The 18,865-nt window shown below is 44.0% G+C and overlaps 1 protein-coding gene across 7 annotated transcripts in view; it reads right to left on the reverse strand.

The window, feature by feature from the left end:
• Positions 1-18,865, reverse strand: part of EPB41L4B (erythrocyte membrane protein band 4.1 like 4B) — a 128,736-nt gene that overhangs the window by 20,315 nt on the left and 89,556 nt on the right. For 3 of the 7 annotated variants that reach the window (XM_030293629.1, XM_030293634.1, XM_030293627.1), the window contains exons 16-19: positions 12,232-12,446; positions 10,022-10,140; positions 3,582-3,707; positions 2,702-2,769 (exon numbers count right to left, since the gene is read on the reverse strand). In XM_030293629.1, the coding sequence (XP_030149489.1) occupies positions 2,702-2,769; positions 3,582-3,707; positions 10,022-10,140; positions 12,232-12,446 (528 nt within the window). Of the gene's footprint in view, positions 1-2,701; positions 2,773-3,581; positions 3,708-10,021; positions 10,141-12,231; positions 12,447-18,865 lie in introns of all 7 variants that reach the window. The other 4 variants (XM_030293628.1, XM_030293626.1, XM_030293632.1 and 1 more) reach the window with 2 other exon arrangements.

An 18,865-nucleotide genomic window follows, 5' to 3' on the forward strand; every position in this document is an offset into this window, starting at 1 on the left:
CATATTTATTTTTAATATTAATATTAATCAATTAATATAAAATTTTAATATTTGTTTATATTTATTAGATATATTTATTAAATACAACTTTAAAAAATCATAGAAAGTCCAAAAATAAAAACTAAAATCATAGGGAAGAAAATATAGCAGGTAGGAATTGAATATAATTGGGGTTCCATGTAAAGCTTCCCTATCCAAAACATCTACCTCCAGGGTTTGCTTCATTACCAGATTTTGCCTATAAAATGCGCAAAGAGAAACCTGTGGATAGCCCGTTTTCACTTCCAAGTAATCTGGAAGCTGTGTTATTTTAAATATAGCATGGAATATATTTTTTAAAAGATAAACAGAGTATTTAATATGAAAAATGCATAATCAAAAGGCCTTTAAGTCTTGTTCTAAAACATTTTAATATCGTGTATAGGTGAACATGTTAGAAACTGTTTCACTTCTATATTTCCTCAAGAAAATATGCCAGATACCCAGTGGGCCCTACTCAAAACAGTGATTTTAAGGAAAAGCTTTCATACATTGTTGTAGTAGTTATGACTAATTTCATTTTACAAAACCAGAAATTTTCTGGGACTAAAGGATATCAAAACAAATTGAGGTCCTCAGCAAGGAACTTCTGGCAAGGCACTGAACAATTCTGCATCCCCATTTTCTCCTCTCGTGTCTAATATGGTAATAGGCACATGGCCAGGGTCTAGTCAATGTTTACCGAATAAACACGTGAATGAGCAAAATGAATTGGAGTCTGCGTAGTCCAGGTTCATGATTTCCTCAAGCTGGGACCCTAGAGTCACCTGAACATAGTCCCTGGAAAGAGCTTATATTCAACCAGGAGAGCACATAACTTCACTTGGGTAGAGTGACTGGCATCTGGAAAGCTCCATGGAGGAATTTCACTTAACCAGACGGAGGGAAGACTTCCAAGGTGGAAAACAGAGCGGAGGGCTATGGGATGCAAGTCGCTGGTGCTGCTGATGGGTGAGGTCCCAAGGGAGGAGCAGGGGATTTCCCCTCCAGCTGGGGAAAAACCGGGGGGAAACCTTGTGAAGGGCCTCAGGCTCCGGGGTTTACAATGAAAGCCAAGGCGTCACTAGAGGTTTTAGGCAAGGGAATGGCTTCGTCAGAGTTGCATTTTAGTTTATTTTTTATTTTTTATTTATTTTTTATCCCCCACCCCCAGATTTGCATTTTAGAAAGGCCCTTAGAACAAGGAGGAGGATACTGGTGAAAACAGGCTGGCCGGGAGCACTTTCGAAGACTGGGGATAGGTATCCAGGCAGAGGGATAGTGAGGGCTTGAGGTAGACCAGGATTAGGGTCATGAAGGGGAGAGGACAGATGTAGGGGAAAATGTGAACACTGAATTAGCAGGACTTGGTGACCAATTATATGAAGGGATGAAGGAAGAGAAAGGCAAGGACTCGTAGGCCTCAGATCTGGATAACAGGTAGATAATAATGCCATTAACCAAGACTGAAAAACAGGTGAAGGGTTAGTGGGATAGGGTGGGAGGAGATGAATAAGATTTTGAAAAGTCCAGGAGGCAGCCAGGTATATGCCCTGGGGTATGCCTGAGTTATACCAAAACTATGGATTAGGAATCAAAGGTGACACAGAAAAGTATTAGTTTTATTTTTAACATCGAGAATTGTCCAGAGCAGTGGTTCCTGGGGTACTTGCTGAAATTCCGGTTCCTGTCCACCCCACCCCAAAGGATCTGAAAGGTCTGCAGTAGGACCCAAGAGTCTGCATTTTTAACAAGAGACTGATGCAGTGACCCTTGGATGCACTTTAGGAAACCCACCCTAGGGAGACCTCCCCAGTATTAGTAGACCACCAAGCTGGCAATGGAGTTGCCATGATCTATAGGTTGTTCCTTACTTGGGCTGAGAGGGGGAAGTGTGTCTGCTCTCTGTGAGATCAGAAGAGGAAGGTTTTCCTCTGGGGTTAAAGTGGTGGCAGCCTGGAAGCTTTAAAGAACATGTGTGGTTCTAGCACCACAGAGTAGCTCAGTATGAAGAGCGTATCAATGGCCAAGGGAAGAGTGATAAGCTGAGCTGGGATGGAGGACAGAAGCCAGGTCCTAAAGGGTCTCCTGTGCTCTGTTGAGAAGTCTGGACTCCACCTTGAGAGCAATGCAGAGCCTTTAAATGACATCAAGCAGGGGAATGACAGGGTCTTATCTATATACTTGAAAAGCAACTCAAAGTGATTTCTTTGTTAGCACAGCAGGTAGAAATAATAAAACTGAGAATAAGCAGCATTTCTGAGACTTAAGCCAGTCTTTGTTTTAAACCAGTCTTTTTCTCTCTCTTTGTGCTCGCATTTTTTCTTTTTTTTTTAAATTTTTTTTTTTCAACGTTTATTTATTTTTGGGACAGAGAGAGACAGAGCATGAACGGGGGAGGGGCAGAGAGAGAGGGAGACACAGAATCGGAAACAGGCTCCAGGCTCTGAGCCATCAGCCCAGAGCCTGACGCGGGGCTCGAACTCACAGACCGCGAGATCGTGACCTGGCTGAAGTCGGACGCTTAACCGACTGCGCCACCCAGGCGCCCCAATGCTCGCATTTTTTCCAGTTTTCTTTTTCCCCTCTGATTTTATCAGCAAATGCCCTTGTGAGTAATGTTTCAAGGATAACATTGATGATACAGGGTACTGTTTCCCCATTCAAACAGGAAGCAACAGACCTTACTTTAGCATCCTGCAGACTGGATTTCTTATTGATATTTACAAACGTCGATTCCTCTTTTCCAACCTGCTAAAGGAAACAGGCAGGTTAGTCAAAACTGAGTATCTTAGTGAGCAAAGTGCTTTCAAGTCTCCAACGTTTGAAGGATTACAGAAATGTGAAGGCAACTCAAAGCACCAAGTGCTCAGTCAATAAGAAATTTTCTCTGGTGTTTATATAAGTTAACAAAAAAAAAATGTTTTCGTGAGTCATCCCCCATCATTGGGATTAACACTTAATCATTCAAATGCAATCAATGCTTGCATTCATACTTTTATTGAGCCCCTGCTATGTGCCACCTCACGCTTGAATGAGAAAGGGATGGTGTGGGAAAAGTCAAACCCACACTTTAATCCCCCACCTCACATTTTAGATCAGGAATAATAATCAGCTCTATGCTCACATATCACAGCTTACAAAGGAATTCAGAATCTGTCTTTTCATATCAGTGTAATAAGCCTGGGAGGAATTATGTCATATGATTTTGAAAGAAGCCTGTTCTTCCTGCCTCTGGTGAGTCCCACAAAGAATGGTGGGGGAGGAAAGGACGCCCACTCCGCCAGTGAGGCCAGCTGACTGGATGCTGGAGGTCACTGCCGCAGCCTGTGGCCTTCATACCCATCACAACCTACAGAGCCGGCCCCTTCGCTTACACAGTTAACAGGTGTATGCCAGTTAATAACTCTTGGTATTCAAACTGTTCACACAAAAGGTGTGGTTCCTGTCTCCTGACTGGACCCTGACTGACAGTATCTCAGGCCTAGAGTGCCTCTTTCTTCTATATGGCGGGAAGAAAATCCTGTGACACGAAATCAAAGGAATGCATGTGCTTCGGGTACCTGAGCACTCACTCGGGATGCGTTCTCCAGCTGGGCTTTCAAAATGTTACACTTCACGTGATCAGCTACAGGGGAAGGCAAAAGTGGGGTCTGAAGAGTCTTCTCAGAAACCTTTTTTTCTTCAGCCTGTGACAAACCCAGAACACACGCCACAGACTATATAAGCAAAGAGGAAAGACAACACTTACATCAACCTTTCCGTTCAACCGTAACTGCAAATAGCACAGTCTTAAACACATGCCCAAGTATGTCACCAACTCCTTATATCTGTGCCACTGCTCGTACTGTTTGCAAAGGATTCACAAGCACATCCTCCCCCTCTCTGGTGAAGTGGGGAGAGGAGGTACTAGGGAACTTATGAGGACGGGGTGAAGGTTAAAGAGTAGAGGCTCTTCCAGAGTTATGCAGTGAGAGCCTGGGGCAGCTCCAGGACTCCAGCTTCGAGTTTCCCACAGCCTAGTGCAGCGCTGTTTCCCCCATAACCGCCACCTCTTACATAGAAAGATTCAATTCCGTGACTTGTTGGAGAAAGAGTGCAAAATAGCCACCAGTATTTTTACAATAAATCTTGCTGAAAATTGCGTAGCTCAAGAAACCTGTGTCTGGGCTACCTCATTGTAGAGTGTAATTTGGTACCAACTTCACTATTTTTCCCATTTCCTAGGTACTAACTAAACATGTGCCTATAATTTATTTTATTTTTAAGGATTTTATTTTATTTTAAAGTTTTTTAGAGAGAAAGAGAGAGAGGACAAGCGGGGGAGAGGGGCAGAGGGAGAGAGAGCAAGAGAATCTTACGGAAGCTCCACACTTGGCACAGAGCCCGACATGGACCTCCATCCCACAACCCTGGAAACGTGACCTGAGCCGAAATTAAGAGTCGGGAGCTCAAGTGACTGAGCCCCCCAGGCACCCCTTAAAGATTTTATTTTTAAGTAATCTTTACACCCAATGTGGGGCTCGAACCCACAACCCCAAGACCAAGACTCACATACCCTACTAACTGAGCCAGCCAGGCGCCCCAACAGGTACCTATAGTTTATATGATCCAATTACGGTGGATAACCCCGGCACTACCTATTTTAAGTGTGTCCTAAACAATAATATCTTTGAAATCACAGGCTTGGTGACTATTATGTTTATTATAATAGACATTATGATAATTACATACCTATTAAAAAAATACTCATTTAGGTGTACAACCTGAAATCATCTTTGATGGTACACACATCATACTGGAACTAATGTCTTAATGTTAACCATGCCTATTGCGGTCATTGCATATTCCAGTGCTAACATGGTGCTTGGCACACGGCAGGTGTTCAATAGATACCTACTAAAGAAGATTATAATGATATAGAGTTATTATTAAAAGAGATGTGCTTACTAAGAAAGCTATAAGACCATATGATTGCTGAAAGTCAATTAAGTGATATCAGGATTTCATGTGGCATGTTAGCAAGAACAAAATGTTGCAAAGGCCTCAAGTTCTGCAAGTTCCAAAAGTAATCTCATTTACTAATTTGAAAGTCTGATTGAGCACCTTGGTACACATAGCAGGAGTGTTATGAAAGCCCCAGAGGAAGTATAGGGCAACTGGCTGGTTGACATCATTTAATAAAGAAAAGAGAGCTCTTCAAACGCATAGAGGAGCATTTGGTAGAACACGTAGAATGAAGCAATTTCATGTAACAGCAAGATAAGCAGAGACAGAAGACCTGGATTTTAATCTCTGCTCTTTCCCTTTCTGGCACCATAGAAAGAAGATGATGCTGATAATGATCACGGTTATGATCATGATGATACAAAGAAAAATAATGCCAGTAGCTCATGTTTACTGAGAGCTTATTGTGGGCCAGGCACTCACTAAGCACATTTCATTGGGTCCTCTCACTTGACCATCCCATTTGAAGGTAGACAGGATCATTATCCTCATTTTATAGATGAGAAAAACAAAGCAGGGAGATGGTAAGTCACTTGCCCAAGTCACACAGAAAGGATGCAAAAGAGCCACGATTCACACTCAGGATCAGGTGACTGCAAAGCTACGGTTCTTGACCACTCGGCCACACTGGATCCCCTTAACCTCCCTGGGTCTCAGTTTCTTTCTTCATAAGATTATTGTGATGAGAAAATGAGAAAAAAATAGATTTGAATGGCACTTTCACGTTAGATTCTTTGGCTAGAAAATACAACCACACGAGAGCATCAGATATGAGGACACTAATAATCCTAAGCCATCAAGTTGGGTATGAAGAGAACAGACTCTTTTGAGTGGAGTCATTATCCCCAAAGACTTAGCATTCCCCAAAAGGCAAATAAGTAACTTATTTATTCTGAAAGATGAGCTTGACAGGATTGCTTTAGGATAACTTATCTTGTGCTTATAAATCCTGCCACATGAAGATAATTGTTTAACACCAGCACATGTGTTTTCACTGGTGTGTGAAGAGTTAATTTTTTAATTAGATGTAATTTTTGGGAATGAGATGCTGGAATACAAGAATTAAATTGGTTCTAAAGCCCACTTGAGGTTTTTGACAATTGCTTAAGGGGGTAGAGTTATACTGGCAGTAATGACCGAAGATGTATTTTAAAATAATGAATGCTGCTAAAATAAAAAAGAATGGGAATTCAGCATTGATTTTCCCTTTGAATTTAGTCATATTAAACTCCTTTTTTGGATGTAAAACCCAAGCTGGCTCATTACTGTTCTATCTGGCAAAGCAGGAGCTACTGGCCTGCTCTACAAATTGACCCAGGTGAAAACCAATATAAATTTTGGAAAAGTTGACTATCATTCTACAAATACGTTTGCATCAAAGATATCTCTATGAGATAAACATCTGGGCTATGAGTCCATAATTCCAGCCTGAAGGATGGTTCCAAGAATGTTGTGCTTTCTCTCTTCTGCATGACCACGTGTCGTGTTTTGCATTCAGTTTGAATTGTGAAAAGATGCTTTACCATTCAATATTGAAATACAGATTTTAAAACATACAAAATAAATGACAATTGGGCTTTGATATGATTATAGTTGGAAACAGTCCATCTGTTTGGAGAAGTCGTTTGGGGATAAAGAAATGATCAGATGCATTTTATAATTGTTTATAAAATTGTTTACACATCTGAAATCTGGTGAGATCTAAATTCCTGTGATAATTTTGGGTACCACTTTGGAACTGGGCGATGAAAATGTCTTCTCAACACTAAATCAAGGACAGGAACTTATCCAAATCTTAGAAAAATCAGAGGATTCTCAATCCTTGAAAGCCACTGAAGCCACTGGTCACCAATTGTGGTATCAGGGAGAGTTGTGGGGTCTGTTGCATGGAATGTTTGATTAATAACAAAGAGTCACAGTGTGAAGTAACATACTTTGCCTGTATGTTAAGACAAACTCAAGGTTATCTGACGTCACTTTATCCCACTTGCTTACTAATGTATTTCCTCAAGTGGAAGTAGAAAAAGGGGGCTCCAGGGGCACCTGGGTGGCTCAGTTGGTTAAGCGTCCGACTTCGGCTCAGGTCATGATCTCACAGTGTGTGAGTTCGAGCCCCGTGTCGGGCTTGGTGCCTACAGTTCAGAGCCTGGAGCCTGTTTCGGGTTCTGTGTCTCCCTCACTCTCTGCCCTTCCCCCACACACTCTCTGTCTCTCTCTCTCAAAAATAAACATTAAAAAAAAAAACTTGACACAAATGCTTAGAGCAGCATTGCTCACAGTAGCAAAAAATAAAAAGAGAAAAGGAAAAAAGGGGCTCCAGGGAAATGCGCAGTAACTCACAGTTGTCTCAGCTACACTTTAACCCAGAGCAAGCCACTATTGTTGATGGCCCACCAATACTCATGGCAACCACAAATTACGTAGAGCTTGGGAGAGGTCTGCTGCTATCTGCTGTATTTCCTCGCAAAATATTTTTGGGTTCTGTCAAACTCTAGGTAAGCCTCTGTTAAAACCATTTATTGTGTGGACTGCAGGAAAAAAAGTTTGAAAACGAAGAGACTAAGAGAAAGAAGACCAATCCGGGGGCCACATGATATATTAGTGCATGATATTATTGAGCACAGTAGAGGCTGCTCAGTAAGGATTCGTTGATTGAGTGAATGTAAGTGCCACCCTGAAGGAGGGATTCTTTCCAGCTGGCCATCAGGGAGGGTGGTATAGAAGAAAAAGTGGGTGAGTGGGCCCTTGGTGTTGTCAAAGGGACTTTAGGCTGCCATTTGGGGGAAGTAGGCATGTAGGGAAATGAGCGTCTTCTAAGAAATCTTGGAAGTCTAGTACAGGCTAGAGGGTTGGCTGTGGTGGAGGAAGAGCCCTTGAAGGAGGTGTAACCTTCCCATGCTCACCAGAGCAGGTAAGGAGGGAGAGCTTCCCAGGCCAGATCTTCCAAATTCTTCTTTTTTTAAAAAATTTTTTTTTTCAACGTTTATTCATTTTTGGGACAGAAAGAGACAGAGCATGAACGGGGGAGGGGCAGAGAGAGAGGGAGACACAGAATCGGAAACAGGCTCCAGGCTCCGAGCCATCAGCCCAGAGCCTGACGCGGGGCTCGAACTCACGGACCGCGAGATCGTGACCTGGCTGAAGTCGGACGCTTAACCGACTGCGCCACCCAGGCGCCCCCCAAATTCTTCTTATTCCCTCTGATAAAGGGGCAGAGCTGGGGCACCTGGGTGGCTCAGTTGGTTAAGCTTCAGACTCCTGATTTCAGCTCAGGTCATGATCTCATGGTTCATGGGCTCAAGCCCCACACTGGGCTCTGTGCTGACAGTGTGGAGACTGCTTGGGATTCTCTCTCTCTTTCTCTTTCTCTCTGCCCCTCTCCACTTGTGTGTGCTCTCTCGCTCTCTCACTCTCTCTCTCTCTATTTTAAGATAAATACATTTTAAAAAAGAAAGGAAGGGAACTTCCTCAACTTGGTAAAGAACAGCTACAATAACATACAGCTAACATCATTACTTAATGGTGAGCTTTCACCATTTTAAGATAAAATTTGGCTTTCATAAGGCTGTTCATTTGGATATATGAACAGGCCTATCCAAGGGCGCCTGGGTGGCTCAATTACTTAAGCATCAGACTCTTGATTTCGGCTCAAGTCATGATCTCACAGTTCATGGGATCGAGCCCCATGTTGGGCTCCGTGCTGACAGCATGGAGCCTGCTTGGGATTTCTCTCTCCCTCTCTCTACCCCTCCTCTGCTCTCTCTCACCCTCTCTGTCTCTCTTAAAATTAAAAAAAAAAATTAAACATTAAAAAAAAAAGCGTAGGTCTAGCCAAAAGAGAGTTTTGCTTTCACCCTGTTCCTCTCTTCCTCCTTCCTTAAATCCCTCCCTTCTTTCCGTCAGCAAACAGTTACTGAGCATCCACTACGTACCAGGCACTGTCAGAGTAAGAGATAGAGAGTGCTATGGAGTGAACTGTGACCCCCCCCCCATTCATAGGTTGAAGCCCTACCCCACAATATGATGGGATTTGGAGATGGGACCTTTGGGAAGTAAACAGATTTAGAGGAGGTCATGAGATGGGGCCCTCATGATAGGATTAGTGGCTTTATAAGAAGCAGAAGAGAGAGGGGCACCTGGCTGGCTCAGTCAGTAGAGCGTGCAACTCTTGATCTCATGGTTGTGGGTTGGAGCCCCATGTTGGGTCTAGAGATTACGTAAAAATAAAATATTAAAAGGAAAAGAAAAGAAAAGAAAAGAAAAGAAAAGAAAAGAAAAGAAAAGAAAAGAAAAAAAGTCGCCTGGGTGGCTCAGTTGGTTGAGTGTCCAACTCTTGATTTCAGTTCAGGTCATTATCCCAGGGTTGTGGGATCGAGCCCTGTGTTGGGCTCAGTCCTAAGCATGGAGTCTGCTTAAGATTCTCTCTCTCCTTCTGCCCCTCTCCCCTGCTTACACACATTCTCTCTCTAAAATTAAAAATTAAAAAAAAAAAAAAGAGGAGGAAAGAAAGAGTGAGCTCTCTTTGCAGGTAAGGATACAGTTACAAGGCAACCATTTGCAAGTCAGGAAGAGAGTCCTTCCTAGTGAATCAAACTGACTGACACCTTGATCTTTGCCCTACCAGCCTCCAGAAGAATGAGAAATATCTGTTGTTTAAGCCACCCTATCTATGGTAATTTGTTATAGCAGCCTGAGCAGAGCAATATAGAGAGGTAAAAATGGAAGGTGGTAAATGTGGGTGCCTCCTCATTGGGCTTTAGTTCTAGAAGGAGGGAGAGATCACTAACAGATCCGTCCAGCCCATTAGCCTCAGCACTGAGCACAATTCCTCGTGCTGTAATTCACCCAAAGAGACTGAACAGAAATGCCAGGAAATATTAGATAGAAATCCCTCCAAGACAAAGGCACATAAACTAGGAGGTGGGCCAGGGTAATAATCAGATGTTTGACATGAGCCCCAGTTCCATGGTCATCACCCACTCCTGGTCCTTTGCACCTTATTTATGTTGATGTGCAGAGCAGGCCAGGGTCCCGCCGCCTTCACAGTTTCCAACTCCAGCTTCTTTAGATGGGCAGCAGCTTCGCTGAACAGGGCAGGTCCTCCTGGACTCAGTTCTACAAGTGGCCAGGGGAATGAATAAAGAGAGGTTGAAATATATATGTGATAGAGATATGTGTGATAAAAGATGCTCACCAGAGCCTGGTCCCCAGTACCCTTTCTATCTGCCTTCTCCCCCAGCAGCTTAAATCCCTTGAATATGACCAGCTGATGGGCTCTGAGAACACCTAAAATCAAGGGTTCAAGGCCTAACTCTGTCAATATGAGCTGGGTGGCCTTGGGCAAGTCACTTTACCTCTCTGAGCCTCTGAGCCATTTTAAAATGAAAATAAAATTACCCTGCAGAGTTGCTGTGAATATTAAGTGAGGTCATTTGTGTACAAATGCTTTATTAATGGAAAAACACTATGCAAATTAGAAAGATGAGCGTTGAGGCTCACAGGCATATGAATGTTCCTTGAAAACCATGTTACGTTTCTAAAACCAAATTCATGGATTTTGATTTCTGTACTATTTTGGACTAGTTTACCACTGCTCCTTCCACTGGCTACTATTTATCCATTAATACAGTGAAATATACATTAATTATTAAACATTCATTACATACGAAAACTTGTACCAAGTATTATTTGCAATTGGGATCTGGGCAGCTGGAATAAAAAGATAAATGAGGCACATTTCTAGTTTAGTGAGGAAGACAGAGACATGTGCAGATAATCCACATAAGAGTGATAAAGTTATCTAATTGCTACAGGGGCAGAAGGGAAGGCACTCCAAAGCTAGGAATCAGAAAGGCATGTTAAAGAAGGTTCCACTGACAACATTTGAGCTTGTTCCGGAAGAGATGTGTAGGAGGTCACTAAGGTGGAGAAAAGCATTCCAGGCACAGGGAGTAGCAGGTGCAAAAGGACGGAGCTGGGAGCACAGCACAGTATTTGGTGAGAGGAGAGGAGTTTTGTGTGGCTGGGGTGTAGTGAGGAGTCGGGGAAGGCTGGGGTCCTTGGCAGGGGCTGGGCTGGGAAGGTCCGTGTATGGCCACATGGCCTTTGTCTCAGGACAGTGACACGCCATTGAAAGGTCTTTGGTCAGAGCTGTCTGTGTTGAGAGCTCTCAGGTCGGCAACTACAAGATGGAGGTTGCATTGGAGGAGGTACCCCTTAGGGGGGCTGTTACGGTCATCTGGCTACAAAAAGATGAGGCATGGCCTAGAAAGGCAATGTGGATAGTGATGAGGGGATCAAGTTCTGATTCCTCAACCCCAAGTGAATGATGAACTTCCATTTCCGGCTCAGCCAGCCTAGAATTATCCCCTGTGGTCTACAGGTGAAGGCTCCTTAGCTCATCCATTTCACCAGCTCACAGACTCATGAAATGTCAGAGCTGGAAGATTCCTTGGTCATAAACTAGACATCCTCTATCCCATTTCATAGATGAGAAAACTGAGGGTCCAAGAGGCAACTTGGCTCAATAGTGAAAACCAGAATGGAAGCCTCTTGTCTCTACCTCAGTGCTTTTGCCCATCGTGTGTGATAAAGAACCAGCTCTTCCCCCCTCAGTCTGTTGCGGAACAGTTCTTTGGTAAAGGATAATAAAAGGGATTTTCTAGAAAACCAAAATAACAGATGTATAAAATCCAAGCCCACTGTTATTAGTTGTAACAGATACAAAATGACCCTAGCCTATTGCTAAAAATGCTGTGAACTGCTTACTCTCCATCTCCCAACTTCTCTCACTGGGACCCGAAACACTGGGCCTCCCTGACATCACTTTGCTCTCAGAAGGTGAAGTCACAAATGGGACAGAAGGGGTTTTCCTGTAATTAGGAAAGTACAGATTCTAGCCACCTGGCTTCTGTCCTCTTTCTATTACTTGAGCCTGTGGAAATAGAAACAGCTAAGGAAGGAGGTGGAGAGAGCATCGCCACATTGGATTAAATCAGAGTTTACTGGTAACCTGTAATCCTTCAGCTGCTCCTGCTTAAATGCACAAGGCTCTTGCCTGCTCTTGCCCAGACCCGGCGACCCAGAACTGATGTTACTGTCTTTTCATGCTGCGCTGAAAGGACCTGTCTTGAGGATCCAGGAAAGCCACCCGTGCCCTGCAGCATCCCTCCCCTCACCCTGCCCTCTGCACTCCTACTCACTTACTTGTAAGGGATTTACTGCTGGAGTTTGGGGATCTCAGAGGCCCCTCCTTGTTCTCCAGAGTCAGCGAGAGGCCATAGTTTGGGTGGTGCTGGTGCTGGTGGTGGTGGTGGTGGTGCCTTCCTGAAGCTTTGGTAGTGAAAGGCGTGCCCCCGTTCTCCTCGATGCCAAAAGGCAGCCGGTCCGCGCTGCTGAGCCCTGGGGAAGGGAGCGGGTAGCTGTGGAAGGTGTCAGAGTCAGGATTTAGAAGAGTAAAGTGGCTTGATGTTCCCGTGTGTACTTTAAAAGATGTTCTCCGGCCATTAAAAGCCAAGAGAAATAGGTTCAGCAAACAGACCCACATGGTTACTGTAAAACAGGACACAATGGCAACAGTGCGTTCAAAGAAAAAGCAGAAAGTGGAAATTTGTGTATATCAGAGATCTTAAACCTTAACAAATTCTTAATTTGAAGTTATATAGCTTCTGTTTAAAAAAAAAAAGACATTCCTTAAATAGAAGGAGGAAATAAAAAGCAATAGCAACACATAATTTTGTAGCCATCCCATGACAAGATCATGACACAAACAGAAGTCTTGGAGTCACTTCTCTTCCTCTTCATCACCCCACCATGCAGAAACACCTGCTGGGGCAATGCCATGACATCTTTCATTCTAACTGCTCTCTCCATTTTTACCAAAATTGCCCTATTGATAGGGAAGCCTATGTCATCTCCCATTGAGACTCCCGGAACAGATTTCTTTTCTTTTTTTTTTAATTTTTTTAATGTTTATTTATTTTTGAGAGAGATGGAGACAGAATGCAAGTGGGTTAGGGGCAGAGAGAGAGGGAGACACAGAATCCAAAGCAGGCTCCAGGCTCCGAGCCGTCAGCCCAGAGCCGGACGTGGGGCTCTAACTCACAAGCTGTGAGATCATGACCTGAGCCGAAGTCGGACACTCAACCGACTGAGCCACCCAGGTGCCCCTTGAAACAGATTTCTAACTGTTCTCCCTGCATCTACTCTCTCCTTCAGCCCACTGCCTACAGAGCTGGAGCCAGGGTGCTGTTCTTGTCCACACTGGCTGCCTCCTGGAGACTTTGCTCAGGACAGTCTTACATGGTGGATGCATGTGTAAGGACATGAATAAGGTGTGACTGGCTTCTGGGGGTCACAGCCCAGCCTCATTTCTCCAACGTGAAACATAACCAAGGGTATCCAGTTTCTCTGCACAGCCAGTAATGGGGGCAAAAAGTAGAAATGCCTAGGTTCTAGTCTTAGTTCTGCCCTAACCTTGTGCAAGAACCCTGGACAGTTGCCCTGGGCTTGTTTTCTCCTCTGTGACACGAGGTGGGTCAGGTGATTCTGGCTGCATTTCCAGGTCTGAAAATCATCCTTTCTTCCAGCTATCTATGTTGTACTTGCTGTGTCCTAGGTGCTGTGCTAGCTATTTTACATAAAATATCCATTTCATAGATATAGAGACCTTTGCCTGGTACACAGTAGGTGTTCCATACTTTTTTGATGAGAGGAGAGAAGGGAGGAAGGGAGGGAAGAAAGGAAGGAAGAAAGGAAGGAGGATTAATGAAGCTGTGGGTCTGGGATTTGACAACAGCTGTGTGGACTCCAAAGCCTGTTGGCATTATTTTCCTGTCTCTCACGTATGTTGAAAATAATGTCTGTCCTAAGGAGGCACAGAGACTGGGAGCTCAGAACACAAAAAACTCCCTTTAGCCTAGGAGGATGGAGGACTTCCCAATTTAGGGCTCATCTTGGATTACCCTGAATAGGAGAATGAACACCCAAGGGGAAAGATGTCCTATAGCAGAGATCTGCTGTACATTCAGGGCTGGAGGTGGAGTTGGAAAGCTTTGAGTAAGACCTTCTGAGGAATGGCAAATAGACACCATCTCCTGTGCCAGCTCTAAGTGATTCTCACCCTCTGCTTGGAATGCAAGATCAAGAAGGAGTCTGAGGTTGTGCCCAGCTCAGGAGGAAAGAGTGCTGTGATTGATTAGTGATGTCTGCCAAGGACTTAGGATAGAGCATTGGTATCATGTACTTGTCTTTCCAAGGTAAAAGTGTGTGATTTTTTATTTCAAGGAAACCCAGAGTGAAAAGTTAAACAGGAAAATAAATATATATGCAGGGAATGATAAATTGCATTTAATAACATGTCAAATAAAATATGCATGTGTGATTTTCCTTTCACAGCTACTTACGGAGAAGACTGAGCAGGACAAATGGGAAGAGAAATAGATGAGGGTCAGAGAAGCTGCCTGAATCTTGTCAGGGCAAGGGTCTCCAGAAGAGCAAAGGTTTCTAAGCAGGACCAGAATGACCTGGGAGCTCTCTCAGCTCATACACATGAGGGACCACCATCCTGGAGATGCTAATTCACGGAGTTTTATAGACTTGTGCGTCTGTTAAGGAAACCGCTGCTCATGGTCTCATGGATTGTTCCCTGCAGAACTCTAGGGGGTGCCCTACACATTGACTACGATGTAAATGGCGTCTACACTAGAGTTTTGCCTCTGCCCTGTTCACAGGGACCTCAGAGAAGGTCAGGCCCACCCAGAGGGTCCAGCAGGACTCAGCAGCCCCAGAACTGTGGGTCCCACTGGTTAAAGTTCAGGAAATGAGACCAGCTCTGTGCTCATTGTCAACAGAGAGTGAAGCTCATGAGGTTTCTGGCGTTCTGGAAAGAAGGTCTCAAGTCCTGGTTTTGAGAGGGTGATGGAGGAGGGGTATATAGGCTTCAGTCTCCGTTTCCACGAGCTGAGAGTTGAGAAGAAATCTGGTGTGGAAGAACAGGGCTGCCTGTGTTTCCAGCACTGTCCTAGGTACTTCAGCGTTTAACTTTTGGAGTTATCCCGCAAGGAAGCTGCTGATGCCTTGTGTTACACTGGGGCTTAGGGAAGGTGAGCAATGTGCCCTGTTAGTAAAGGTGAGTGAGAAGTCGAATCAGATCTAATTTCTTCTCTTCCTTTCTTTCAGAGGAAGCCCCCATTCCCATTCTACTCCCAACTCCAGAGCAGCCAGTGCTCTATTGGGGGGGGGTGTCATACAGGACTTTCTTGACTCTATTAGGGGTGCCCATAGCTCTGCAGGCCCAGGAGGATGGGATGCTCTTACAGCCCTGCCTGATCCCACAAGAGCCTCTTCCCTCCTTGGCCCTGGGATCCCAGCATGCTCAATCAAAACGTGTCGCATACTGGATAATGGGGTAATTATTTGAAATGTTACAATTAAAATACTATAGTTACATTTAGTTATAATTAAAGTATTATAATAATTAGTATATTAGTATTACTATACCATTACATACTAAATATTATAATTAGTATAATAATGGTATTATTCACAATAATCCTCCAGAATCCACGCCAGAACTGTGAGGAGGGCAGGGCAGAAATTGGGGAAGGTCTTGAGCTGGAAAACAGAACCCACAAGGCTTTCTCTCAAAGAGGCCAGAATGATCAGGTGCTCTCAGAAGCCAACCGCACCGCACACTCTACAGCTCAGCCAAGTTCTGGGTGACATGGGCTCCTGGAGGCAGCCCTGGGCATCTAATCCTAGATAAGAAACCACAGAATTATAGAAATGGAGACCCTCCGTTTGGTGGTTTTAAACCCTAGATGTGAATATTAAAATCACCGGGGGAACCCCCATACGCCGCTGGTGGGAATACAAAATGGTCCAGCTGCTTTCGGGAAACACCTGGCAGTTCTCAAGGAAGTTAAACGTACAGTGACCATATGACCCAGCAATTCCACTCCCAGGTATATACCCAAGAGGAATGAACACATATCCATGCAAAAACCTGTCCATGGATATTCGTAGCAGCATTAACCATGACGGGCAAAAGGCAGAAACAACCCAAATGTCCATTAACGGACGAATGGATAAATAAAATGTAGTATAGTCACACAATGAAATATTATTTGGCCATAAAATGGAATGAAATATTGATCCATGCTATGACATAACAGAACCCTGAAAACATTATGCTGAGTGAAAGAAGCCAGACACAAAAGGCCAGGTGTCGTATTATTCCATTTACACGAAGTGTTCAGAATAGGCAAAGCCATAGAGACAGAAAGTAGATTAGTGGTTACCTAGGACTGGGGAGGATTGTGTGTGTGGGGGGAACAGGGAGTAACTGTTAATGATACAGGGTCTCTTTAGGGGAGGTGAAAATGTTCTAAAATTAGATCGTAGGGGCGCCTGGGTGGCGCAGTCGGTTAAGCGTCCGACTTCAGCCAGGTCACGATCTCACGGTCTGTGAGTTCGAGCCCCGCGTCAGGCTCTGGGCTGATGGCTCGGAGCCTGGAGCCTGTTTCCGATTCTGTGTCTCCCTCTCTCTCTGCCCCTCCCCCGTTCATGCTCTGTCTCTGTCTGTCCCCAAAATAAATAAAAACGTTGAAAAAAAAAAATTAGATCGTAGTGATGGTTGTACAACTTAGCGAAAATGCTAAAAACCACTGAGCGGTACAATTTAAACTGGTGAATTGTATGATTATTAATTTAGATCTTTATAAATTTGATTTTTAAAAATCGCCAGGGAAGATTTTGAAAAATATCAGGGTCTAGCCCCTACCCCAGACCAATTACGTCATCATCTATCTCTAAATCCGAATGTGCAGCCAGGACCGAGAACCACTGTCCTGGTCCAACGTCTTCATTTTGCATATGGGGCATCGGGGTTCACTGGGGGAACGAGGTGACCGGGTCACGCCGTGGGTAAGTAGCTGAGCCTGGGACACAATCCAGGACTACTGCCTCTCTGCTTGCTGCCCATCTGCTACATCTTCCCATCTGTCTTGGCTTCTATTTAAGGCAGCAAATGCACTCATCGGGAAAATCCTAAGACCTCCTTAGAACCTCACTGCCTGAGACAACCTTATGTATACATCTTGCCTTCCCAACGACACAGTAAGGTCTGGAGGAACAGAGACTGTCATGTCACATGTCTTCATATCCTCCACTGTGCTAAGCACACAGCAGGCGTTCAATGAATACTGGTTAGATAAAAATTAAGTATCCACGCATTCGATAACTATTTGAGTGCTAAGTCTTGTGCCCAGCACTGTGGTAGGCATGGGGGGTTGTCCTTGCCCTCAAGGAGCTCGCTGCTGAGTAACAAGTCCAAGGCAGTATGACAGGTGCTTTGATAAGTGTTAGGTGAGGAGGGCCACCTGAGGTAGCCTAGGGAAGAGCCAATAGGGAGGAAGAGTTTATGTGCATATTGTAAGGAAAAGTTCTCACTTTTTTTCTGAAGCGAACAACCAGTTGTCCCAACAAATACCAAAGGCATAATTCATCCTTGTCCCACTAACTTGAAATGCCACCTTCTGCATGTGGCAGTCACTTTCCTGAGTGCTCTCAGATCCCCACTCTGCTCTGCCCTCACCCACCTGCTCTGTTTCCAAGGAAACACACTTCTCAGGCTCCCTGCCCTCTGGCTTTTAGGTAGGCTTGGCCAGTGGTAGGCATGAGTGAAAGAGACTGGGAAAAGGAGACAAGTCAAGGTATTTCTTCCCCATCTCTTCCTGCCTCAGGTGATGTTTCCAGCAGTAGCTGCGGGGTCCCTGTGGCCCCAGCTCCTGGGCTCTGGAACACTGCCACCTCCCTTTGTCCCTGTGTCCCTCCAGCTCTAGTTCTAGTGTTACTAATTTCTGGGTTGCCTTGCTGTCCAAGTTAGCTTCCTCATTCTTCATCCCTTGTGGAACCAATTCCCTGTAAGAAATGCCTAGAGGGGCTTCAGTTTTCCTGATTGCCCCTGACTGATACACAACATCCACCACAGGTTCTAGGTAGTTTTCCTGTCAACATCTTTGCCATAGACATCTCTGCCCCAAGCATTTTCTCACCCCAAACATTTTCACTGCATATCTAATTGGCTGTGAGAGAATTCTGCTGTAAAATATAAAATAGCTGGCTGACAGTTTGGTTTCATTTCTCCATTGGCAAAGTTTCCATTTTTATATCATATAAATCTTAGCTAGCCCTCATAATGGTCTACACGGTGATGCATAGATGTGGTGGTCTTAATTTAGTGGATGATAACTATGTATATCAACTTGATAGAAAATATGGTGATAAAACTTACTGGAAGTGTGAAATAAGAGAGTGCAAAGCCAGACTGCCCACTATACTATTCTAGAAAATAATACATCAGTTACAATGTTAACAAAGGTCAGTCACAAATGCATTACAGCCTTAGCATTTCTTCCACTTTTCCTATAGACCTTTGGAACAGCTAGCAACAGATATGTGACCATATGCCAAGAACAAACAACACTGTAGAAGGCTTCTAGAAAACAACACTAAGCCCAGCTGTAAAAATGCATCCTAGCACTTGGGTGGTTACCTCGGTTAATGAAGGAAGAAATTTTAGTGACAAAGGTAAAAGTGTAATGCCAAATGAGACAGATCAACAAGCCAAAAAAATACATATATATAATACTATAAACAGAAGACTTTAAAGACAAGCGCTGAGGTCCAACCTACAAAATGAAATCACTTGTTTTTGCAGTATTGTCATGAATCTACACTATACATTTTTGATGTATTCAAATATTTTGTATTTTGCAATAAAGTCTTTCCAGTTTTGTTACTCATTTTTCATGTCTCATTGTACCTTTTTTTAATGGAT

This window comes from Lynx canadensis, chromosome D4, assembly GCF_007474595.2.
Source record: "Lynx canadensis isolate LIC74 chromosome D4, mLynCan4.pri.v2, whole genome shotgun sequence".
Lineage (NCBI taxonomy): Eukaryota > Metazoa > Chordata > Mammalia > Carnivora > Felidae > Lynx > Lynx canadensis.